Source organism: Nothobranchius furzeri, chromosome 5 (genome assembly GCF_043380555.1).
Source record: "Nothobranchius furzeri strain GRZ-AD chromosome 5, NfurGRZ-RIMD1, whole genome shotgun sequence".
Classification (NCBI taxonomy): Eukaryota; Metazoa; Chordata; class Actinopteri; order Cyprinodontiformes; family Nothobranchiidae; genus Nothobranchius; species Nothobranchius furzeri.
In genome coordinates, this window is record NC_091745.1 from 44,802,547 (window position 1) to 44,829,049 (window position 26,503).

The 26,503-nt window shown below is 40.8% G+C and overlaps 1 protein-coding gene across 1 annotated transcript in view; it reads left to right on the forward strand.

Annotated features, from left to right (window-relative positions):
• The window catches only part of LOC107378752 (A disintegrin and metalloproteinase with thrombospondin motifs 16), a 112,576-nt gene that overhangs the window by 26,479 nt on the left and 59,594 nt on the right, over positions 1-26,503 (forward strand). The window contains exons 4-9 of the mRNA XM_015949123.3: positions 7,243-7,648; positions 10,938-11,140; positions 14,613-14,696; positions 16,543-16,702; positions 21,592-21,697; positions 22,045-22,182. Coding sequence (XP_015804609.2) covers positions 7,243-7,648; positions 10,938-11,140; positions 14,613-14,696; positions 16,543-16,702; positions 21,592-21,697; positions 22,045-22,182 — 1,097 coding nt within the window. The remainder of the gene's footprint in view (positions 1-7,242; positions 7,649-10,937; positions 11,141-14,612; positions 14,697-16,542; positions 16,703-21,591; positions 21,698-22,044; positions 22,183-26,503) is intronic.

Consider the following 26,503-nt stretch of genomic DNA (forward strand, 5'->3'; position numbering starts at 1 on the left):
AAAGTGCACTGCTGGGCTAGCCGTTGTAGCACGATTACCATTATGCCAAACTTCTTGAAATTTGACACAGAGTTTACCCTTACGTGTTTTATGAAACACATAAAATATAGTCCTGATTTGAGCTCCCCCTTGTGCTTAATATTAGGAATTATTTTTATTGACAGCAAATAATGCAATTATAATTTTATTTTAAGATAAGTTTAAAATGTATGATCTTCATAAAAATATAACCAGATGTCCCACATCATAAAGGTAATCAAGGAATATTTAGAGATTTTTGTACTTCAGCATAGATTTTTTTATGATTTTTTTTTACTTTCAGTATTGTTGAATAAAAAGGTAAATACTTTTTGATAGATTGTTTTTTATAGATAGAGTAAATATAAACCATATATAACATTCCACATGTGCCTATGGTTATCTGAGAATTTTCTACCAATTTTGTAAAGTAGCATTATTTTTAATGAATATTTTATCTTTGGGTGACCCTAAAAATTATGTTTACCAATTTTTCTTGAAAAAAAAGCTTTGAATCTACTGATTTAAAAACATCAGCCTTGTATTCCAAATGTTGACATTGCCACTTGAGAACATTTAGAAAATTTTATGATGATTTATGGATTTTTTTTTTGTATTTTTTAAAATTATTTGATCAGTAAGTCACAAAATGAATCTCGTGATTTTTGTTTAAATTGCATTAAATCTAGAGACAATGTTAAGTACTAATATTCTTCCCAATATACTATTGATGTTTAAATAATTGTTTGGTAATCTTTAGAGCAAATTAGGATTTTAGAATAAAGTTTTTGCTTTGGTTAGTTTAATTATAAATCTCAATATATTTTTATAATTGAATTTTATTTTATTATTTATAAACAATTAAATTACAAAACCTGATTTCTCATGACCCCATGATGGTCTAAAAATATTTTTGGAAATTTCTTTAAAAATAATACATTTTTAATGCATTTTGTATGCATTGTCAGTAATATTGTAACAGTAAATGGTAAATAGCCTGTGCATGTATAACGCCTTTCTAGGGTTCTACAACCCCCAAAGCACTTTACAACACAATCAGTCTTTCACTCATTCACACATATAGTCACATACTGGCGGGATGAGCTACAATGCAGCCACAGCTGCCCTGGGGTGCACTGACTGCCAAAACTGGCGCCACCGGTCCCTCTAACCACCAGCAGCAGGCAAGGCAGGTTAGGTGTCTTGCTCAAGGACACAACAGCAGCATTCTCTGGTCAGAGTCAGGATCGAACCTGCAACCTTGTGATTACTGAAAATCCTGCTTCACCTCCTGAGCATCTACTGTCCCATAAAGAACATGACTTAACTGACTAAATCTCCGCGATCTTTTGAAATGAAACGATGGAACTGGATTGTAACAGGGATTGAGATGTTTACCATGCCTATGAAAGATTTTTGTTTAGGCTGTGCAAGCGTTTCAAAGAGTTTTCCTGAGTGCCACTTTCATTCTGCCAGTTGAAGTGAGCTGACAGGACGTCCACAGGAGAACGTTTTTTTGGGGTGGTGCAATGTGAGGAATGGCGAAGGCAGGGGTGGGGCTAGGTCAGTCTTTCACCCATTCACACACAGTCACACACTGGTAGGAATGAGCTACAATGTTGCCACAGCTGCCCTGGGGCGCACTGAGAGGTGAGGCAGCTTTCTCTGGTCAGAGTCGTGATCAAACCTGCAACCTTTTGATTACTGGAAAACCCGCTCCACCTCCCGAGCTACTGCTGTCCCATGCGACACATGACTTAAATGACTAAATCTCCACGATCTTTAACAATTTAATGATGGAACTGGATTGTTATATGGATTGAGATATTAACCATGCCTATGAAAGATATTCGTATAGGCTGTGCAAAAGTTTCAGAGTTGTCCTGAGTGCTCTTTTCATTCTGCCAATTGAAGTAATTGATGTAAGCTGACAGGATGTCAGCAGGACGTGTTTTTGTGGTGGTGCGATGTAAGGAATGGTGAAGGCGGGGGGCGGGTCAGTCTTTCACCCATTCACTCACACAGTCACCCTCTAGTGGGAATGAGTTACAATGTAGCTACAGCTGCCCTGGGGCGCACTGAGAGGCAAGGCAGCATGCTCTGGTCAGAGTCGGGATCAAGCATGCAACCTTCCGATTACTGGAAAGCCTGTTCCGCCTCCTGAGTTACTGCTGTCCCATATACAATGCATGACTTAACTGATGAAATCTCCACGATCTTTAAAAATGTCATGATGGAACTGGATTGTAATATGGATTGAGATGTTAGCCATGAAAGATTTTTGTACAAGCTGTGCAAAAGGTTCAAGGAGATTTCCTGAGTGCTCATTTCATTCTGCAAGTAGAAATAAGCTGAGGGGACGCCGGCAGGAGAACTTGTTGTTGGGGTGGGGCCACATGAGGAATCGCAAAGGCGGGGGCGGGGCCGGGTGGTGGACTTGCGCTGGTTGGCTTGGAACCCATTGATAACTGCTTGCAATTCTAGTTAATGTAGGTTTTTTTTTTCCATTTGACATAGATAGCTTCTTTTACTCCTCTCTCAAACCGTCTATCTTCTCTGTCCAGAATGTGTACTTTGTCACCTTCAAAAGTGTGTCCCTTGTCCTTCCGTTGTGGGTGGACTGTAGAGTCTTGACCATTGACATATAAATATTGGACAATGGGTTTCCATAGACTCCAATGACACGTTTTTGAAGAAAAATGGGAGGTGGCCACCACCGCCATTTTGACCATGTCACAGGTTCCATCAAGCCCAGATAATTCCACAAAAGGGAAGAGAGGTGGAGCTGAGGTAGGGGCTGTAAGGCTGGGATCAACTGACGACACCCGGTCGAACTAGCTACAAGCTAACCTGAAGCTAACCCAAAGCTAACGCGGAGGTGGCAGCTAAGCTAACGGAGGTAGCAACCTAGCTACAACCAGAGTTAACTGTGCACATGCACCAGAGCTTCTGAGTCAGAGATACGCCGGGCTGACCGCTGGGTAAAACCGGGTGGAACACAGAGGTCTCCCGAGAGCTCCACAAGCCAGCAGACAAGCGCCGCTGCGATCTGAGATGCGCAGAGCTGCCGCTGGGGAGAACTGGGTGGAAAGGTTTCCATCCCAGAGCTCCACAAGCCAGCAGCCCGCGCAGCAGACAGAAGCCGCAATCAGACAGAGATGCGCCGAGCTGCGGGGAAGGGAGAACTGGGTGGAAAACATCAGTTTCCATCCAGAGCTCCACAAGCCAGCAGCCCGCGCAGCAGACAGAAGCTGCGATCAGACAGAGATGAGCCGAGCTGCGGGGAGGGGAGAACCGGGTGGAAGACATCAGTTTCCATCCAGAGCTCCACAAGCCGGCAGCCCGCGCAGCAGACAGAAGCCGCGATCAGACAGAGAGGCGCTGAGCTGCGGGGAGGGGAGAACCGGGTGGAAAACAGAGAAACAGAGGTCTCCCGAGAGCTCCACAAGCCGATAGTTGGAACCCAGCTCCACCAACATGTTATATTTCAACCCATTTTCTAAAGTGCAGCATTATATGTATGTATGTATGTATGCATGTGTATATATATATATGTGTGTGTGTGTGTGTGTGTGTGTGTGTGTGTGTGTGTGTGTGTGTATAGGATTTGCTCACTTCTGACACCAGCCCCCAGTGGATGAGGGTGGAACTGCAATTTATTTCATTTCCACATTTGCTTCAGTTTTTCACCCGCATTGTGGGGGCTTGGTCTTGACCTGAAGAGGTGGCTCTCCTGTGTTGAGCCATGTGCTTGTGTAGTTGATGTTTTGTTTCCCCAGTGTAAATGTCTGGACAGTCCTCACTACATTGGACTGCATAAATGACACCCCTAAGCATCTGTTTGGGAGTTTTGTCTTTTGAATGGACCCATTTCTGTCTGAGGGTGTTGTTGGATTTAAAGTTTACCGGGATGTTGTGTTTGGAGAAGATTCTTCTCAGTTTCTCTGAAACTCCTGCCACATATGGAATGATGGTGCCCTTGCACCTGTTGTCCTTTTCTTTGCTAGTTGCTGCTGTGGATTATTTTCCAGACTTCTTTGTTGATTGGAAATCTTCAATAATCTACTGGCAAGACCAAGGGTTTGTAGTTGATGGTGAAATGTGTAGAATTACAGCAGGGAATTGGATGGAAGTCTCAGCATAGAAGTCTAAAAGAAACCAACTCACACTAAGGCTGGGCAATAAATCGAAAATGTATCGTTATCGAAATTTCTGACTGTTATCGAGAACATTTTCCCATGTCAATAAATTTGACATTAAAAAATAAAAAGATGTTTGTAGGTTGGCAAAGTTTATGTCCCTTTAAGAAGCTGTAACCTTGAGTCACGTAAAAATGCGACTCTGTGTATTACAAGTGACAGCCCCTTCCAGTGGACAACCTTTGTTTCTGCACATATCTGTAGTTATCGTCTGTTTATCGTTATCGAGGTGAAATCCTCAATTTATCGTGATATTGATTTTAGGACGTATCGCCCAGCCCTAACTCACACAGACCAATATTTGCATTTTGGCTCACATCGCCCTCTAGAGCACAAAATATCAGTTATCAGTACTTCAGTACATCTGACTGCAAGTATTCCCACAAAGATTGAAGAAAAGCAAAAGAAATAATTACATTTTTGGTTCTTTTTAAAACACAGGAAAGGTTTTTCTTTACCTTGCTGACGTACGTTTCGTTTGCCGACAGCAAAACATCCTCTGAGCTGACGCTGATGATGTCGTCACTTCCTACTCCGTTTATCCGCGGGCAGCAGAGGACACTGCCCGATTTCCCCTCTCCGATGATGCAGTCCCATGTGTGATCCAATGTGTAAACCCCATCGTCTCTGTTCATGGTCCCACATACACGTCTCCTTACCTCTATATCTTCTTTTATCCATCTTTTGTATTTCTGTAGTTCGATGTTTATGTTGTCCCAGTCCATTACATGGTTTTCTCTTGTGCAGTGATCTGTTACGGCTGACATCTTTATTGTGCTTTCTGCTTCTTGTTTTGTTGCTCATGTGTGTTTCGACTTGTTTCTTTCTCGCTCTCCTTTCTATGTTCTATTGTTCATGTGTTGAGTTGGCGAGAGGGGAGATCAGGCAGCAGAGGGCGACAACGTCCTCTGCTGCCCGCAGATAAACAGAGTATAGGAAGTGACGCCACCAAAAATGGAATTAGAACCTCAACACAGTAAGAACACACCAAGGAATGCAAAAGGAAACACTCCAAAACTGCAGATACACTAACTGGGCCTTGTGAAATCAACAAAGAAGTCCGGATGTTTGTATATTATTAAGAATATGTTTTATTCCAGTAGAATATTTATGGAGTGCCCCAAGGTAGTTGTTTAGGACCTTTGTTGTTTTCCATTTTTATGAATGACTTACCTATGGTGTTGGATAATGCCACAATGGCAATTTATGCAGATAATATTACATTACACGCACCAGCAAAAACAGTATTACAACTTCATACTGTTCTAAATAAGGAACTAGAATCTGTTAATAGATGGATCACAGCAAACAATTTGATAATAAACACAAATAAGACTAAATGTATGGTCATAGGATCTAGACATTTTTTTAAAACGAATCCACTCTTAAGCTTGACCTTAGATGGTACTATTATTGAACAGGTTGATGAGTTTAAGTTATTGGATGTTATTGTTGATAATAAATGATCCTGGGTGAGTCAGATTAACTACCTGTTGGAAAAAATGGGAAGAAGTATGGCTATTATCAGATGTAGTAGGAAATTAATTCCATTTCACGTAATTAAGAAACTAGTTCAGTCATTGGTGCTTTCACACTTAGATTATGCCTCTGTGGTTTGGTCCAACACCAATGAAAATTGCCTAGACAAGTTACAAATTGTTCAAAACAAGGCAGCGCGCATGGTTTTGGGGAGTCCGTACAGAACCAGTGTCAATCTGTTACACAATAAGTTGTCCTGGCTAAAAGTAAGAGAGAGATTGGAGTTTTCATTAACAATATTTATTAGAAATTTCATTACGACAAAAACTCCGAATGTAATTTATTCCACCTTGTCTTTTTTCGCTGATAAACATGATTGTTCCACAAGACAAAGTATGCATGGATGATGTGTGTTGCCTATGTGCAGAACAAATCGAATGCAGAAAACTGTGGTCTATCGTGCAATGGTGCTATGGAATGCACTACCAGGATTTCTGTTGAGGGAAATTGATAAAAAATGTTTTCAGTAAAAACTTCAAATATTTTTATTTTCCCAAAGATAATGTCAAGCTAAACATCTTCTGAAGTGAGCTGTATTTCAAATTTTAAGAATGTATTTTGTTATGTTTGGGCTTTTGAGAATTGAATTGGGATTTTTCTACACTGCAATATTATGTTGAAATTAGTTGTGTGTGTGTGTGTGTGTGTGTGTGTGTGTGTGTGTGTGTGTGTTGTGTGTGTGTGTGTGTGTGTGTGTGTGTGTGTGTGTGTGTGTGTGTGTGTGTGTGTGTGTGTGTGTGGTCATGTACGAATGATGTGCACAATATGTGTATGCATATAAATTGTAATGACTGTATGATATGAGACCCCAGGAAGAATAGCAGCTAATGGGGATCTTAATAAACAAACAAACAAACAAACAAAAGAATAGTCCTTTGGCCCTTTGAACCCTTCTGCTTGACCAAATCCTGCTTGGATTTAGTGGATAACGACTGCCAGCTGTCCCTGAACCGCAAAACAGATGTTAGGGGTGATGAAACCTTGCTCATAATTGAGCTGCACAGATGTTTAGTGGGTTCAGGATTGCAGTGACCAAAGGTCAGGTCCTTTGTAATTGCTGACAGTGGTAGGAAGCTCTTCAAATAGCTGGAGTAGGTTTAGGCATTATGTAAGTGCAAGTCCTTTAGGTTACTGTCGGTCTACAGAAACCACACCAACTCCTAATGTTAAGAAAGTCAAAAATATATTTTATGACAGCTGGTGCAAGAAAGCATGGACATTTAAAATCTCTGCTGATGTTATGACTTAAAAACCTAATGTTTGAATTTAGTCTATATAGGCACCTTGGGTTTCCCTTAAGGTTGTGGAAAATGCTTTACATATAAAGTTTGATCTGTTGATTGATTGATTGATTGATTGATTGATTGATTGATTGATTGATTGATTGATTGATTGATTATTGAAGTGCTACAGTAGGTTGGCTCAGTTTAAATTAACCTACGTGCAAATTCAACATAACTAAGTGGATGTTTTGTTTTGCCTCTAGTCAGGTTTGATTCGAACACAGGATGCAGACTACTTCCTGAGACCAGTATCACGTAGCCTTGCCCAGATGGAGAATTTCACTGGCCCTGACAGTCACCAACCACACATTCTCTACAAGAGCGACGGGAACTCCTGGGCAAAGCAAACACATCGTGAGCCCCGATCCCTTAAGAAGAGATCCACAGACTCAAGCAGAAGGTTCCCCTCAAAGACAGATTCCACCTCCAGAGCAGATAATGAAGATAACTACAGGCCCCTGCAAAACCAACCAAGTGTTCATTCCCGCAACATCAAAAACAGCACGATTCACGGCGACCCACTGAAGCATCACGGAAACAGCTATCATCGTGGTGGTTACATACACGGGGAGAAGCAAAAGCAACATTTCTGTGGGAGAAGGAAGAAATGTATGTAAGGGCAATTTCTCATTTTAATCCCCACCAGCACATTCAGATTCCTGATTATGTTTGGAAGCATTCAACGTTTCTTCAACCTTTTCCTATGCACAGGTTAAACAAACATAAAAACAGAGGGCATTAATGTACCTGCATGTTACCTTTCCACCAAAGACACGTTTACATTTTAGTAACATTTACTTTAGCAGAATTAGTTAATGAACACAACTTCATTTTTCCTCCAAACGAGGACATTACACGTTTTCCCTCCAAGGCGTACGTCTCAAATAGCTTGTGATATTTTACAGTTTGTTTATTTAAATAAAGCCTCATCTATCATTGTCACATAACTTACAATGTAACACAAAAGGAAAAATATACACATGAATTAACATTTTTTTGTTTGTGTTTAATGAGTTAGAAGTCAGCCGTATGGGGTTGCATTTGCTTGGTGCAAAGGGAAAATTGTTGCACACCTCTAATAAAATATGTTCCCATTAAAATTTATTGGTGAGTTCAAATAACTTTATGGGATTGGAGAAAACATTCAAAAACACTCCTGCAGACAGCATTAGAGGTTGCAGAATGAGTGGTAACGTGTTGCTGTTAACATGTCATTATCACCTTTTTCTGTTACGGAGACAAACAGCACCTTTTAAGTTGGTCTGTAGAGAAGCTGTTCCAAGATACATATTTTATAAGATGCTGAGAGATTTTAAAGAGCAAGTCACCACCCAAATGACCTTGTTTTGCTGATTAGCTGTACAAACGTGTTTAATAGTCCTGCAAATGTGTGTAGTCATCATTTTTGTGCATTTCATTGAAACGAACAGTAGGGGAGATGTTGGCTGGGCACTGTCTCCTTTAGTAGGAGGGTGACTTGCTCCTTAAAATGTGTGAATTTTTGAGTGGACCTTCTTACCAGATTCAACCCAAAGATTTAAGTTTTCTTTAGAATAACATTTTTCTTTGGGTTTAACAGTTTTGACTTATTTTTTTACTTCAGTTGTTAGTCTGTGGGTTCATATCAGAACTTTGCAGACTGTTGCTTCTAATTTTTTTTTACATTCCCTGTGTCTAAGCAGATCTAGGGTCAGGAATGGTACCACCCTTACCCGGCAGAACCCGCCCACCCCCTTGTGATTACATACTGTTTACATTTCCACAAGCTGACATCACTGAACACACTTAGGTTGCTCTCCTGTTTTTTGCCTGCATAAGCGACCTTTCATCACTTTGTACTTTTGTCTCAGTCAGGCTTTTCAGCCTGACTGAGACAAAAGAGAGTTGGACACAAGAACTAGGCCTTTATATGTACACTCACCTAAAGGATTATTATGAACACCTGCTCAACTTTTCCTTAATGCAATTATCTAATCAACCAATCACATGGCAGTTGCTTCAATGCATTTAGGGGTGTGGTTCTGATCAAGATGATCTCCTGAACTCCAAACTGAAAGTCAGAATGGGAAAGAAAGGTGATTGGAGCTATTTTGAGCGTGGCATGGTTGTTGGTGCCAGACGAGTCTGAGTATTTCACAATCTGCTCAGTTACTGGGATTTTCACCCACAACCATTTCTAGGGTTTACAAAGAATGGTGTGAAAAGGGAAAAACATCCAGTATGCGGCATTCCATAGGCAAAAATGCCTTGTTGATGCTAGAGGTCAGAAGAGAATGGGCCGACTGATTCAAGCTGATAGAAGAGCAACTTTGACTGAAATAACCACTCGTTACAACCGAGGAATGCAGCAAAGCATTTGTGCAGCCACAACACGCACAACCTTGAGGTGGATGGGCTACAACAGCAGAAGACCCCACCGGGTACCACTCATCTCCACTACAAATAGGAAAAAGAGGCTACAATTTGCATGAGCTCACCAAAATGACAGTTGAAGACTGGAAAAGGTGCTATACAAATAAAGTTTACTTACTTACTTACTTGCCTGGTCTGATGAGTCTCGATTTCTGTTGAGACATTCAGATGGTAGAGTCTGAATTTGGCATAAACAGAATGAGAACATGAATCCATCATTCCTTGTTACCACTGTGCAGGCTGCTGGTGGTGGTAGTGTAATGGTTTGGGGGATGTTTTCTTGGCACACTTCAGGCCCCTTAGTGCCAAATGGGCATCGTTTAAATGCCACGGGCTACCTGAGCATTGTTTCTGACCATGTCCATCCCTTCATCACCACCATGCACCCATCCTCTGATGGCTACTTCCAGCAGGATAAGGCACCATGTCATAAAGCTCCAATCATTTCAAATTGGTCTCTTGAACATGACAATGAGTTCACTGTACTACAACGGCCCCCACAGTCACCAGATCTCAACCCGATAGAGCATCTTTGGGATGTGGTGGAACGGGAGCTTCGTGCCCTGGATGTGCATCCCACACATCTCCATCAGCTGCAAGATGCTATCCTGTCAGTATGGACCAACATTCATAAAGAATGCTTTCAGCACCTCGTTTAATCAACACCACATAGAATTAAGGCAGTTCTGAAGGCGAAAGGGGGTCAAACACCGTATTGGTATGGTGTTCCTAATAATTCTTTAGGTGAGTGTATAGTTTGTATGTGTCATGTTTACTTCAAAATAAGAGCTGATGCTTCTGAAAAAAGCTTTATTTTATACTCTCGTTTGAGGAAAAAAAGGTTACATGATGTACCAACAACATTTTCTGAAATTGTTCTCTTAAAACACATTTATAAATAAAATGCATGAGCTTATATTCTGATTATTTCACATCTTCCATTGGACGAAAAATCAATTAATCCTTGACAGAAACAGAGAAATTAAATTAATGGCGGACCCCACCCTTCCAGCCCATGAACAAATCACCCTCATTTCCTCAAGCAGAAGATTTTATGGCTTCAAAGCTTGAACAACAAAGCTGAGTAACTGCGAGGCTTTTTGGCTCTCTTCTAGACCAAGGACACTCAACCGTGGTCCTCCTGGGTGCCTATCCAGATTATTCTAGTTATATACCCTGATCTTAATCATCTGAGTAAGAGCAGCTATTTTGGTTGATCAGAATCAGAATCAGAAAAGGTTTATTGCCATTGTCAGTGAACAAACAATTCACAAACTAGGAACTTGCTGTTGGGCATGGTTTAAATGCCACGGGCTACCTTGATGTTTATTTATTTGGCAGAAGCTTTTATCCAAAGCGACACAGTTGTGAATTGTGACTCTAAATTCTGATGGATATGTCTGTTAGAAATAAAAAAATAAATGAAATGAAAATTTCCTTTTTATTTATTTTACCTACTCTCATCTGCCTTGAACTGTTTTCACAGATATGCCCAAACCTCCTGAGGAGGATGTATTTATACTTCCAGATGAGTACAAGCTCATCCCCAGGAACAAACGAGCGGTTCTGATAAAGAACCAGCCCAACCAGAAGCTCATCGTGGAGACACTTGTGGTTGTGGACAGAAAGATGATGGACAATCATGGCCATGAGAACATCACCACATATGTTCTAACTGTCCTTAACATGGTGAGAGATACAAACACATTACCTGTTGGGTCATGTGGCGACTGAAATCATTTGGCATGTTATTAAGATGTGCTAGACCTTAACTGTCTGGATCTGGCTGTCACAGACGCCTTAACATCAAATAGTTAAAAACAAAAACATTGTTTCTCTTGACTTATTGAGTCAAAACTTGATTATGCTAAAACGGTCCTCATAGGTGTCAACGCATCCTCCCTCATTCATTTACGGAACGTTCAGAATGCTGCATCATAACAAAAACAAAATCTATGTAACCAAAAAATAGCAACAGCCAAGAATAATCAGGAAAGAAATCTATTTTAGATTGAAATGTATTTAGGATGTTTTTTACCCCCCTTTTTGTCTCTCCATCAACATTATTCCTCTCTTCTACGCTGCTTCTAACAATCATATACAGATGACCAATAATGCAAATTGTTTTCTTACTAAGGAGATGGCAACATTGGGAGGGTTGCAGCTAATGAATAATACGTTCATCAGGTTAGCTTAGAAATCTAGCCATAACAGATTTAGCTATGCATGGGGGTCTAGCCACGCTTTATTTGCTCAGCTGACCTTAGGTTGGGCCAATCATAGCGCTCTGTTTGTACAGGTGTAGGGTGGGCTTAGCATGGTTATGGCAGTTTTTTTTTCTTTTTCTTTTTCTCTGCAATGGAGCAAACCAACAACAATGATGGTGGCTCAGGAATGGCAACGTAAACTTTGGATGATTTAGATTTGGGCTTTTTTTTTTGAGACATGAGCAGCAGATAGAGGTACCTCTTTTACTTCTGCTTCTTCGACAATGTGTGGCAAACAACCCCCGTTGATTTCCAGGCTATGAATATATCTCATTTCTCATTGCTTTGATTGGTCTTAGTCCTGTCCAACTGGGTGCAGAGATAGTTTGAAAAACAGCCATAGGTCCCTCCCCTATGACTGAGCTCTGTCTACGGATCACGGCCAGACAATATATTTACATATATAGGATAGCTTGCCAAGCTAATATCAGGTTTCACACAAAAACTCTGTTAGCAGTAGTGTCAAGGATAAAATCATAAAATTAACATAATTGTTTGTGTTGCTGCACATACAATCTAGGCTTAGCACTATTGACATCTAATATTGCTAGATGTTTTTTTTTTTGCGTTAGTAAACAAAATGTTGCATATGCTGCAGTTTAAGGTGCATCACAGGCTTTAGTAACCAGACTTTATCTAAAAGACCTAGGCTGCTATCAGAAAGAGCCCATCTAAAAACATGAATCTGATATGTGAGTGAGATCATGGGTGAAACACTTTCACTAGTTCTCACAGGAAGACCTGTGAGCAAATTCTGTCACACCTGTTTTACTAATGACTGACTGACAAATCCAAAGATAATCCGTCTATTTTGGAAGCAGAGTTCCTTTTTGTCAAAGATCCAGTCGGAATCATCTCAGCTCTCCTCAGACAGAGGAGTCATCTAAAGGTTTCACAGAATACACAGACCCCTAATACCCACCTGCCAGCTATTGAAAGAGTTAAACGGGTATTTGTAATAAAATAAAACAAGCTGGCATTGATACATGTTTTCCCCTAGATGTGTGAATTTGCCAAAAATCAATTTTGCAATTATCAGTTAATATACTAAAGAACTGTGTACATCAAAACATCACGCCTCCATGGAAACCCATGTGTCAGAAAAAAACATGGTGATTCACTAAAACCCTTTTGATCTGATCAGGATGTGCAAATCTGACACTCTGTCGAATAGCGTGCATTTAAATTGAAGCGCACAGCTTTGATTCCCTCTTTGACCTCAGAACTTTTTTTCAGCATCTCTGTGTCTTCTCATGTGTCAGTGCAAAGGAAGACCAAACATAAGGAATAAATGAAAATATAAGGAAATAAATCTGTTCTATGCTTTGAGTGGCACCTGATGTATTCACAAGGCCTGAGAGAAAGGGTGATCGCAAACATGAACAAAGGATTATGAGATCAAAGCATAAACTGTTATGACTTATTAGATGTCCGAACAAGAAGCTGAATTGGAAACAGCAGTTGTGGTTGTCAGGACTGAGAAAAAAGAGCTTGTGAGTTATTTCTATAAGACTGTCAAGGTGCGTCTGGAACCAGCAGCAGCAGTTTTCAACCAGCAGCCATGCCAGAGGCCCAGGAGACAAAACCGGCAATCCTCCTGACCCGCCCACAGCTGTTCTCCAGGTCAGGCCGAGCTCGGAACTCAGCAGCCCGGGACCGAAGGGCACCCAAACCTGGTGGAGACCCAACGGAGCCCAGGGATTCGGACCCCACCAGGCAAGCCAGCAGGCACCAAAAACTTCCAACCCCAGACACGGGAGCTGCGAATATGCAGGCAGACCGAGGCACCACCCACCAGCAGGAATTGTGTTAGGGGGTGGGTAGGCGAAGATGTCGTAACACTAAAAGCTGTCCCAGGAGAGGGAAGTAGTCCAAGACCCCCACCTGACAGATACAGTCACACACAAACACTGTCACATATTCCCACCCTCATGCTCACACATAAGCACATTTAACCTAAAGACACACAAGAATGTGCATTATACATCCACTCACACTCCCCATACACACCCTACTCACTGTGGTCCCAGTACTGCTGCACAGAGGGCACAACTATTCCTAGACACCAGAGCTGGTCCCGTTCTTATTGGGAAACTGATGAGCAGACATCCCCACCCAACGCAGAGAAAAGCGACCCACCACCCCAGACCCCAACAAGACAGCCAGCTCCCACTCCTAACCTCCAGCCCCGAGCAGCAAACCAGGAACAGAGGTGTGAGAAGACCCCAGCAGGCATCGTCTGGCCCTTAACCACCTGGTGCCTGCATACAACCCCTATCATCCCCCAACCCCCCGCACTGGCACCCAAGGTGAGGCTGATTGAACAGGTACTCCCCGCCAGGTGCTGTCGAGTGAACCCACCCCAAATGTGTTACATCAGATATGGCAGAACAGACACACACCTTAAAGATAGTTATACTGTTGTTAGTCTAGAGTATGTATTCCCAAAATTCTTTCAGAGATCATTGAGATGTTTTCTGGCAGATGTATCGGTATTCTGTGTTAGTTTTGGTCAACTTATAAAATTGTACCTCTGCAGTGATTATGCCCCACCTCTTCCCTGTATATTGGATCATGACCTCATGACTTTATAGGGCTTGGTTGGCTTGGTTACTGTTTTAAATAACTTATTAAATAAAAATGTTGGTTGAAAATGGCTTTTTATGTACCTGTGCTATATTTGTCTACTTTTGGCATTTGCTGATTAGAATCATATAAATGTGACCAAACAACTAAAAACAAGCCAATAACGAATCAAATGTTTTTTTTCAGCACTCTTGTGAAACTCTGCTAATATCAAGCATTGCTGTATTGCTAATAATTGATGAATGAAAGAATGTCAATTAAGTAGCATCTGTGGCACTTAGTGTTTGTTGTTATGTTCTCTGTTGTAGGTTTCCACTTTGTTCAAGGATGGCACAATAGGTGGGAACATCAACATCGTAATAGTAGGTCTTGTCCTTTTGGATGAGGAACAGGTGAGCGTCAAAGTGCCTGGGTAATGTCCACAGTAAAAGCATTCCCATTCAGTAACAAAGTGCGTAGCTGAATATAAATGGTAAATAAAAATGTTAAGTAATGTTAGAAACAGGCAGCCTATATACACAACTAAATTCTATAACTTAAATTTAACTATGACAATTTTCTTTTTTCAACTTGTGGAATTTGAAAATTTATGCCTTTCAATGGCTACACTTGTTTATTTTATTACTATCTGTTTTGAAACTTAGTCCATAGTATTTTAAAATACAAATACTATGTTAGTGTTTATATTTGTAAACCATGTGGATTGCCCTAAAAAATTACTTTGATTTTTGATCTACAGTCTCTGGCATTTTTATGCTCTGTTTCCTTCTCACAATAATGCTTCTTTTTTTTATGTGTTTCCACCTAGGAATCTGGGAGTAATTTATACATGTATATAAGATATGTATATCAGCTTTATACCCTTAGCGGGGTCCTGGAGGGTGCGTGGGGGTTCACCCAACCAATCTACATGTGTTTTGCGGATTTGGAGATGTTCGACCGTGTCTCTGGGGGGGTGGTCTTGTGGAGGGTACTCTGGGAGTAAGGGGTACCAGATCCTCTTATATGGGCGCTGTTAGGTCCTTCTATGACTGGTGTCAGAGCTTGGTCCGCATTGCCGGCAGTAAGTCAGGCTCTTTCCCAGTGAGAGTTGGACTACGCCAAAGCTGCCCTTTGTCACAGATTCTGTTCATAACTTTTATGGACAGGATTTGTAGGAACAGCCAAGGTGTTGAGGGTATTCGTTTTAGTGGCCTGTAGATCGGGTTTCTGCTTTTTGCAGATGATGTGGTTCTGTTGACTTCATCAGAACGTTATCTCCAGCTTTCGCTGGAGCGGTTTGCAGCCAAGTGTGAAGCAGCTGAGATGAGAATCAGCTCCTCTAAATCTGAGACCATGAACTTATGTCCGAAAAGGGTAGAATGCCTTCTCCAAGTCAGGGATGAGGTCCTGCCCCAAGTAGAGGAGTTTAAGCATCTCAGGGTCTTGTTCATGAGTGAGGGAAAGCTGGAGCGTGAGATCGATAGGCAGATTGGTGCTGCATCTGCAGTGATGGGCATATTACTGATCTTTCATGGTGAAGAGGGCACTGAGCCAGAATGCAAAGCTCCCGATTTACCGGTCGATCTACACTCCCACCCTGACCTATGGTCATGGGCTTTGGATAGTGACCGACAGAATGAGATTGCGGATACAAGTGGCTGAAATGAGTTTTCTCCGCAGGGTAGCTGGGCTCTTCCTTAGAGATAGGGTGAGAAGCTTGGTCTTCCAAAAGGGGCTCGGACTTGACCCACTGCTCCTCCTCATTGAGAGGAGCCAGTTGAAGTGACTCGGGCATCTGATTAGGATGCCTCCTGGAAGCCTCCCTGGTGAGGTTTTCCGGGCACGCTCAACCGGGAGGAGGTCTAAAGGAAGACCCAAGACACATTGGAAGGACTGTGTCTCGGCTGGCCAGGGAGTGCCTTGGGGTTTCCACAGAAGAGCTGGCCTAAGTGGCTGGGGAGAGGGAAATCTGGGCTTCTTGACTTAGGTTGTTGCCCCGCAACCCGACTCCGGATAAGGGGAAGAGAATAGATGGATGGATATATAAAATATTTATTAAAAAAACTTTCAAAATGTATGCAGATCAATGAACAGTACCAACTCATGCAGGTGAAACTGATCAATCAACGGCATCACCCGCTTTTGTTTTACAAGAAATGACTTCAGTAATCCTAACATGGTTACATTTAGAATTTGTGGAAGTAATATGAAAAAATAGTGTAACACAATACTTTCTACCTCTTTCTGAATTCATAGGATGGTTTGATGATTAGCCACCATGCTGATCACACACTGAACAGCTTTTGCCACTGGCAGTCAACTCTTGGGAGCAGAGAGGGTCGCCACCATGACCATGCCATCTTCCTCACGGGCCTCGACATCTGCTCTTGGAAGAATGAACCCTGTGATACTCTTGGTATAACTTTATTAACTTTTTCATGGATGGAATACACAAATCTGTGGAGCAGATTCGCTAGCACCAATTACCCAGAATTCCTAAATCCAATAAAATATCTCAATAGGTTTGTTGACCCAGTGCAAGCCGTTAAGGTAGCAAGAAGTGAAAGGATTGTAAAATAGGGGTTGGACATAGAAATGCTTCTTTGTATCACAAATCAAATCAAACTTTATTTATATAGCACTTAATCATACAATGCATGTAACTCAAAGTGCTTAACAAATTAAAAAGGCCCCACATACCCACATTCCCTCCCATCCCCAGAATTTAAAAACAGTCCGAGAATAAAACCCCTTCACAACACTCATCCTCCGGCACACACACACACACACACACACACACACACACACACACACACACACACACACACACACACACACATGCGCCCCCATGAAAAAAGCACAATGGACTGAGTTTAGATGAGCCAGACCAGCTAAGGAAACGCCATCAGGGGATCCATCCGCCCAGACAGCAGCAGATCCACAGCAGCAGCCGAGGCACCGACGCAGGGCGCTCAGGGCAGGGAGGGCGGAGACCCCCACCTCCACCTAGGCACACCTGGAAAGCACCCAGGCCGCCACAGCCGACCACCGCCCCCCGGGGCAGAGGGCTCCCACAGAGGAAACACTGGAAAAAGGTTAAATTAAGGTTAAAATATCAAATGATTAGAGCTAAATTGTAATATAAAAAGTTATATAGACCTAAAAATAATGTTGATCATAAATCTATGGTTTACAAATATATATATATATATATATATATATATATATATATATATATATATATATACATATATAAATATATATGTATATATATAAACTCTGTTTAAAAAAATACATCAAATAAATAACTAAATAAATAAATAGATAAATAAATAAATAAATAACCAATTAATTAATTAATTAATTAATTAATTTAAAAAGTGATAGTAATCAGTTAAAAGCTAAGCTAAAAAGATGGGTCTTGAGCCTGTTTTTAAAAACATGAACGTTCTCTGCTGCCCTGTGGTCCCCTGGCAGCTTGTTCCAGAGGCGAGGACCATGGTACTGGAAGGACGCCTCGCCGTGAATATGAGTCCTGACATTAGGGATGACTAGGAGACGGCTGCCAGAGGAGCGCAGAGACTGCATGGGTTTTTATGCCTTTATAAAAAGGCCCAAGACCATTAAGACACTTAAAAACCATTAAAAGTATTTTAAAATCGATCCTGAAACGTACGGGGAGCCAATGCTCTGATTCCAAAACTGGAGTGATGTGCTCCCGCCTCCTGGTCTTCGTCAGGACATGTGCTGCTGAGTTTTGTAATAGTTGTAGACCTGAAATCCTCTTTTTAGGAAGACCAGGAAGCAGGGCATTACAGTAGTCTATCCGATTGGTGATAAAAGCATGCATCAGCGTCTCCGTATTGGCCCGAGAAAGAATGGGGCAGACTCTGGCGATGTTCTTTAGATGATAAAAACCTATTTTGGTGATATTTTTAATAAGATCAAAGTCAGCTCAGAGTCAAAGATGACACCCAGGTTCTTCACTTATGAAGATGGATTAAAAGACAGTGATTGTAATTTTGGTAAAAAAAAAAATTCCCTCTCTGGGCCTCAGGACCGATAACTTAAACTTTAGTTTTGTCCTGGTTGAGCTGGAGAAAGTTTCCTGCCATCAGGATTTGATGTCTAAAATGCAGTTAAAAAGTGCATCCATTGGCCGTATTATAAGTTGCTTTTATTGTTGGTTGCAATGGCTTTTTAATAATACCCAACAGAAAACCCTTTTTCTATTTAACAAATGCTTTGAAAAACAGTTTTTCAATTGGAAACATCTGTGTTGCCTGTGTTGAGAAGACTGACAGCCAGGAAAGGAGCAGCTGAGATTCTCTGTCATGGTGGATTATTTTTTCCTAATATCATAGTAAAACAAAATGTACATGGATTGAAAATTGTCAACATATATAGCATGGTGAACTGTAGAGCTGGTTGTTTAATCTGATCTGACACTGTCTGGGAAAGACTCTTTTCTTATGGTTTCACCTCAAATGACACCAACCACAACAGATGTTAAACCATCTGCAGGTTTCTTTTTCTGCACTGTTCCCCAATGTTTCTCTAAAGACATATGGAATAATGTGAAATCACATGCAAAACCCAGAGAAGCAGAGGAACAGATCTAAGGCTTATTTGTAGTTTTATACTGTATTAAAATCATGTAAACGTACAGTTCGAGAGAACATGGGCTAAAGCCCCTCTTAACACTGGACGATGCCTGTACATGGATTGCCTTTGCATGGTCTTGGTTAAGGATTCTGATGTGTTTTCAAGTTGTGTTCACTCGTTAAATTAGTACATTTGCAGTGGTCTCTAGTTGGAATGAATGCTTTGCAGGCTGTATTCAGGGCACAAAAAGCCCTCAAACGCCTGGCTCAGCAAAGACAAGTCTGTGACATCAGATGATGGCAGGATTTGAGTCATATTTCCTGATGTTAAGTGCCAGTGTGTCGAATGTTTCGTTTCAACGTCTGTTTTATATCATAATCTAATGCAGGAGATAAGTGTAGAAAACTAGTTTTATGTTCAGCCTGCCCTGCATGAAAAACTCAGAGTGACCCATTATAATTAAAAATAGTTATTAAAAAATGTTTTCATTGAACCACAACTTTAAGGGCGCCTAAATGTGACTGATTGTAACACCACTGAGGAGTTCAGATTGTCCAAAATTTGCATTGCAAGATCATGAGGTTTATCTTCACAGCTGTAGCATGTCACGAACCTATATGTGGAATGTGATGGATGTGGGGCCTGTACACACCAGGGTCGTGACTTGGCTGAAAAAAAATGAACTGGTCACACTGATCCTTTGATCTTGTAGCGTATTACTGCGTTCTGATTGAGCATACGAGAGTTGTGCCAATATGAGGACCGATTCATGGTAACATCTTGATCACTGTAAGATCTTTATTGAAATGTTTTACTGAGGTACAGATTTAGGGTTTAGAGCAGGAGAGCCTCTTAAGACTGTGGAGTGTAGCAGCATTGTTATTGCCGTAGCACTAAAGGAACACATTTGCAAAAATCTAAACATGGCATAATAAGTTACGAGGTTATGACATCATAGTGGGGTCTAAAGTGATGGTCCTGCTGTTATTGTCTTCACTCTGAGGAAAGAAAGATTTCTCTTGCTGTACAAGAAAAAACTCTTTCACAGTGACCCACTTCTCAAACACTATGGGTATTTCTCAATGTCAAGGTGCCTTGCCTTGCGAGGCGATGTCTTCCATGTGCCTCACTTACAAGGACACTGTCCTTCCTTGGTCAAAGAAAATGGTTAAATGGAACAGACTTGCATCACGTGACCGCGGCTTGCACAGCGGTCACGTAACGTCACGTGACACGGGAGATAACATTATATTTTATATGCATTAGTTTCAATATAACAACTTTTACTTTTTAAATTGTGTATATGTTTATTAAATAAAAATATAATCGAGTTACTACCCGCTAGCCACCGAAGCTGCAACTACTAAGCAACTAACCAACAATAGATAACTTCTTTGGATCCATAAAAAAAACATTTTAAATTAGCTGAATTACTTTTAAACTTGAAAATTGTCCCCAAAGTAGCTGCCGGCTTCTGATTTGTCAAATTTTTGAAAATACCGTGGTGTATTGTGGGTAATTTTTGACCAAGGCTAGCCTACAAGACACCTCCCGTGTATCCTTGCTCAGCTAGCTAAACGGCTAACAAACGGAGAACACATGCCTCGGTAGAACATGAACATTGGAACCGATTGGAACACATCTTGGCTGCTCCTGATGACGTATCTCCTAGGCAACTGGGGCAGGGCGCAGACATCAAGGCAAAGTTCCTTGACATTGAGAAACACCCCATGGACTTCAAAGTGTGAAGGCTAGCATTAGCTCAAATCATCACTATTAAGCTCTAGTTAGAAGGTGTGTGTGCTTATGTCTCCATTTGTCTTCATTAAAAAGTTGCTGCTGACTAATTCCTGCTCCTAAAGGTTCAAGGTAACACGGCTATTATTGCAACAGGCCATTATATAACACAGTTTATTTGCATTGCCATTACAGCTCTATCCCTTCATGTTTTCACCCATATTTCAAACTGTTACATAATACACGACCTGCCTTCTCCTTGACACAGAAAATAAAGTGAATGGTAGTACTCACAGTCAGTCTCCCTGGTTATGTTTACTATTATTACTCACATTAGTTACTTACACAAGAACATTACTTAGGGGAGTGGGGGGGTGAATGTAACATAAGACAAAATTCTCTACAAGACATTGAGACAACAAAAATAAGGGAGAGCCAACATGTGTGTTATTCTTTTGATTTACAGCCAGCGTTGGCGTGTGTGTGTGTGTGTGTGTGTGTGTGTGTGTGTGTGTGTGTGTGTGTGTGTGTGTGTGTGTGTGTGTGTGTGTGTGTGTGTGTGTGTGTGTGTGTGTGTGTTTTAAAAGAGCACAGATACAACGTTCAAAGGGATATGTGGTAAAAGGAACTTTGATATAGAATTTGAGATATGAGAATTGAGCAGGGTTAACGGTTAATTTGAAAAGTAAATGAAAAAGTAGTGGTAGGGTTTGGGAATGTCAGTTTAAACATATGGAAGGGATTTCTACTAGGTAATGTTCCGTTGGATCTTTTTTTTTTAGTAATGCAAACGCAGACAGATTAAATTAGTGCAAGCTTTCTGCTTATGATTTTAGAATTAAAGAGTTGACATTCTCTTAACCAGTGGCTCAGCAAAGACACAGACTCTCAGTATAGTTGTTGCATTTACAGTGGTATTCTCTGAGGTGAAATCAATTATTTGAAAATGTAATTGTTTTGCAGGTTTTGCACCAATTAGCGGGATGTGCAGCAAGTATCGAAGTTGTACTGTCAATGAAGACACTGGCCTAGGTCTGGCTTTCACCATCGCACATGAATCTGGACACAAGTAAGAGCTTTTATTCCCTGTTTCTAATGAATACTTATTTCCTCCATGTAAAACTGATCAAGCATGAGCAGAAAAACTAGTTTCAACTGTAAGAGTCCAGAAGACATTAAGAGCATTCTCTGTATTTGACATTTGAACAATACAAGATGTTTTTAAGTATTTATCATAAATCTGCAAGTTAATGATAGGCTTCTTACCCTCAGTAATTCATATTTTGGTTTCTGCTTCACATGGTGAATACATTTTTTTGGGTTCACATCTTTTGTTGCAATGAAATAAAAACCTGCATCGTTAGAACGAAGCACCATAACAACAAGAACATCTCTTGTGCACTTCTTTTTTTCCAGTTTTGGAATGGTCCATGATGGCGAGGGGAACGTTTGCAAAAAGTCAGAGGGCAACATCATGTCACCCACATTAGCCGGACACAATGGCGTCTTTTCTTGGTCCCTTTGTAGTCGCCAGTACCTCAGTCGCTTTCTCAAGTAAGCTGTTCTGTAGCTTTTTTCTTCATGCTGAAATATGTGATTTAAGAAGCTCTTAGTAACGCAGACATTTAAGGGCAACCCTCCTAAAGTAGTTTTCAGGACATAGGAGTCATCAAGTTGATGAGCCACCAGTAAATCAGCTTTTACAGCATTTGTTATGTGCTAATAATGCAGCAGACATAATGTCTTGTAGAGTAAAGCCTGAATGTATCAATGTTCAGTAAAGAGTTCAGTAAACATGTTCAGTAAAGAGTAAACAATAGTTGCCTGGTAACTGTTGGTCCAATTACAAAGATATATTGACACAGAGAATTAAGTTTGAATAGCAACTAGTTAGAATGGTGTGAGTTTTTGCCTCTAAATGCTGTTTTATAGAGAGACGATTTATTATGTGCCCAGCCACATGCTGGTTTAAGTTTTCAAGAGATAAAAAGTGTGTTTTTGTGCAGCGACTGCATTTCAAACAGTCTGCTCACCCAGGCAGAAAAACAACCATCACTGCAACAGCGTCCACATGTCTGGCCGTGTTTCTGTGTCTGCGAATGTGCTCGAGGGTGTGTGTGTATGTGTGTTTGAAACTAGATAGGTCAGAGTCAGTGCCCTCCACTAAATTTACCAGTGTGTTAACTGAACTGTTAGGTCTCCCTCTCCAAGTGGTGGAGACAGACGGTGTATTTCCTCGCCGAGTTATTAGAGCTGGGATGACCTCAACCTTGTTAGACCTGTCAGCCTTATATTAAACTTCCATCACCTCTTAAGGTCAGATGGAGAGGATCTCAGCATCACAGAGTCCTCTGGTCTTCTTCTAGAGGTAATCCTGAGCTGTAAATGCTCTGTTATAATCAACACTATATGAGTTATATACTATACCATATTATACAATTTGGGTTCAATGTGTTGACCATTTTTTCATGTGCTGTGATACCAAGCACCCCATCAGCCAATAGGCTGCTTTATACTCAGGTTAAATCCGAGTTTCATCATCCAGTTGAAGATCGAGGCGTGCTTTGGTGCAGTGCATCAAAGCAGGTTCTTAAGTTTGTATGGCTGTCATGACTGAAATTTTAATACCAAATAAGGCAATTCAGTTGGAAGATTTAAGTGCTATTAAGTTTACCTGCAGTGGTTAGAAATGTGGAAATTATGTTTTCTTTGATCTTATCAGAAATATGTTAAAGATTTTGATTTAATACTTAAATGCTAAAGCTGGTTTAGTGCAGTGTTACAAAAGGCCCAGGCAATGTGGAAAGAATGTCATGTCACAACATTTTAAAAGCGAAATTAAGTCTTAATTTCTTCAGTCTTCAGATCTAATAAATGTAGCATTCAGAGCAACAGATTTTTAGTTTTCTTGCTCAATAAAATAATATCATCAGAGTGCCTCAGATCACCTGTTTTCTACCTCATCCTCAACAGATTTTTACTTTCAGTGTTTTCCTTTATGTGGTGAATAAAGGTGTCTATCCAGGATTTTAGGCTAAACTTACATGGGCTAATCAAATGCTGACGCAGGTTCTCAGTAGTACAGTTGCTGTATGGAGTCAAGCCTTTAGTGTGTTTTATTTTTATTTTGTCCATTTGCCATTTTACATGGCAGCTGGCATTCTTTTTCACACCGGCTAACCATGATACCTCAGTAATTTCATCTGGCAGAAATGATTCAGTAGGTCTGTGAGAAATCTTTGAAATAAATTAAACTCTCTTTTTACCTCCAACTCATGATAAATGTGTAGTGTTCCCACAGGATAAACTTTGAGGAAAAGATGAGACATTAAGTCGTTTTTGTCATGGGATCCTGAAAAGACACAAAATGGGTTGGTTTTCCTGATTCAGATCAATTCACGATTTTCACTTGTGACAAAATAACATGAGGTGATCAGTAAACAGTGTAAGGTAACTTGTATGCTGCACAGAAACACAACTCAGCTGAAACATGGTGGTGTTGCTGGACATTTTGCTCACTTTTATGGGTTTTTGTCAGACTCTGAACCAGGAAATGGCTGCAGGCAGTGAAACAGAAAACAAAAAACTCCGGAGCAACCAGTGAGTCCGCCCCCTGGCCAATCCGCGGCCAGAATCATGATGCCTGCCCGACTCAGTCTTGCCAGGTACTTCAACAGAGCAGGGACTAAAAATAGAGGAGAAAATAGAGGGAAGATACCGAATCGCGCCCTTGGAAACTGTGGTTGGGCCGAGCTGCATCGGTCCGAGTTGCTTTGAGTAGTGTTCCTGAAAAACCACCTTATAGCAGCCATCCACCAGGACTCACACACACACAAACATACCCTCACAGCCCCCCATCCACCACACACACACAAACAACATACCAAATAGTGTTTCTATGGCTAAATTGTGATATTTTTGTAAATATTCTATTTTGTAAGAGATAAACTTTATTGTCTTTATCTTAGTTGATCTACATATAATTAATCCAACAAGTGAACTAGTAGCAGCACGTTCAATGTCAAAGAAATTAAAATGTTATAATCAGGAGAGGGAGAATGTTTAAGTGGTTAGCAGCAGTGTCAGCCGATGGCCCCCTCCATGAGGTCACCACAGCTCAGCAGAACACCATTGGTGCTTCTTCTGAGGAGAAAAAATAAAGTTAACAGCTAAAATAGCAGGAAGTAATGCAATTAGAGAGAAGTGGTAGAAGAATGTAGTAGAGTGTGGAAAGTGGTCAGTGTTTCCTCCAGCAGTCTATGTCTGTAGCAGCATAACTACAGAGATAACTCTAGATTACCTCGCCTTTTAGATGGAGGCATGTTGGAGGCAGGACAAGGAAGAGCCATCTTTACCGACTGTACACTCCACCTCCCTCCACTCCCCCAACCGTCCAGATCTGGGCTAACATCAGATTTTAACCATAGACCCTATCAAATTAATGTTTTAAGCCTAGTCTTAAAAGTAGACAAGGTGTCTGCCTCACGGACTAAAGCTGGGAGTTGTTTCCACAAGAGAGGAGCCTGATAGCTAAAAGATCTGTCTCCCATTCTATTTTTAGATATTCTAAGAACCACCAGTAAACCTGCAGTCTGAGAGCATAGTGTTCTGTTAGGAATATGGAACAATCTGATATATGATGGAGCTTGATTATTAAGAGCTTTATATGTGAGAAGGAGGATCTTAAAATCTATTCTGAATTTAACATGTAGCCAATGTAGAGAAGCTAAGACAGGAGAGATATGATCTCTTTTTAATTCTCATCAGAACTCTAGCTGCAGCATTTTGGACAAGCTGAAGACTTTTAACTACATTCTGTGGACTTCCTGAGAGTAATGAATTACAGTAATCCAGTCTTGATGTAATAAATGCATGAACTAGTTTTTCAGCATCACTCCTGGAAATGATGTGTCTAATCTTAGCAATATTCCACAGATGGAAATCCTACCAACCTGTTTAACCCTCTGGAGGCAGGCATTGCAGATTTGCAACGTTAAAACCTACCTACATGGTTACTCCACATACGTATTTCATGAGCATTTTTTTAACTCAGAAGTACCCCTGAAGGACTTAGTTGTTTGTCCTTTTACCAAAACTTATTTTGAGCCTGAGAGGGTTAATGTGGGATTTGAATGACGTCCTGGTCAAAGATAACACCAAGATTCCTTACAATGTTCTTGAAGGCTAATTTAATGCTGTTCAGGTCAGGTCCAGATTCGTGTGCAATGGTGATTGACTAAGCAATTTCCTTTTCTGAAACTCCGGTCCAAAGATGAGAACTTCAATTTTGTCTTGATTTAAAATTAGAACGTTTTGAGTCATCCAAGTTTTTTATGTCTTCAAGACAAGCCTGTAATCTAACTAACCGATTAGGTTCATCAGGGTTAATGGATAAATATAACTGAGTATCGTCAGTGTCTGTTTTGGATGAATTTAAGTGACTGACAGCATCTAGTCCATATTTGTACAGCCACAGATGTATAACGTCCAGCAATGGTCAGTTTTTGGGTACTGTTTGACCATTCAACATCTGGTCAAAAAGGTGACACGAGACTGCATGTGTTCCCCTTAAATCAGCCTGCCTTCATCCCATCAGCTGGAGCTCAGAGCCTCTCTGCAGCTCTGAACACAAATAATGAATAGTCAACAATAATGTTCACTCCTCAAGGTTCAAGCTTCCCTTATCGTCCTACAGGATTCTTCATGCCTCCAAATAAGTGAAGACTCGCAGCCCGGATTAGTTGCTGAATCAAAGAATGATTTCCTAAATTAAATATGAACTTCTAAAACGTATAAGCTAGATAACCATTAAATAAATGTTTGTTTATTGCTACTTATAATTATTATAATATAAGGAAATGTTTCATTAATCTGT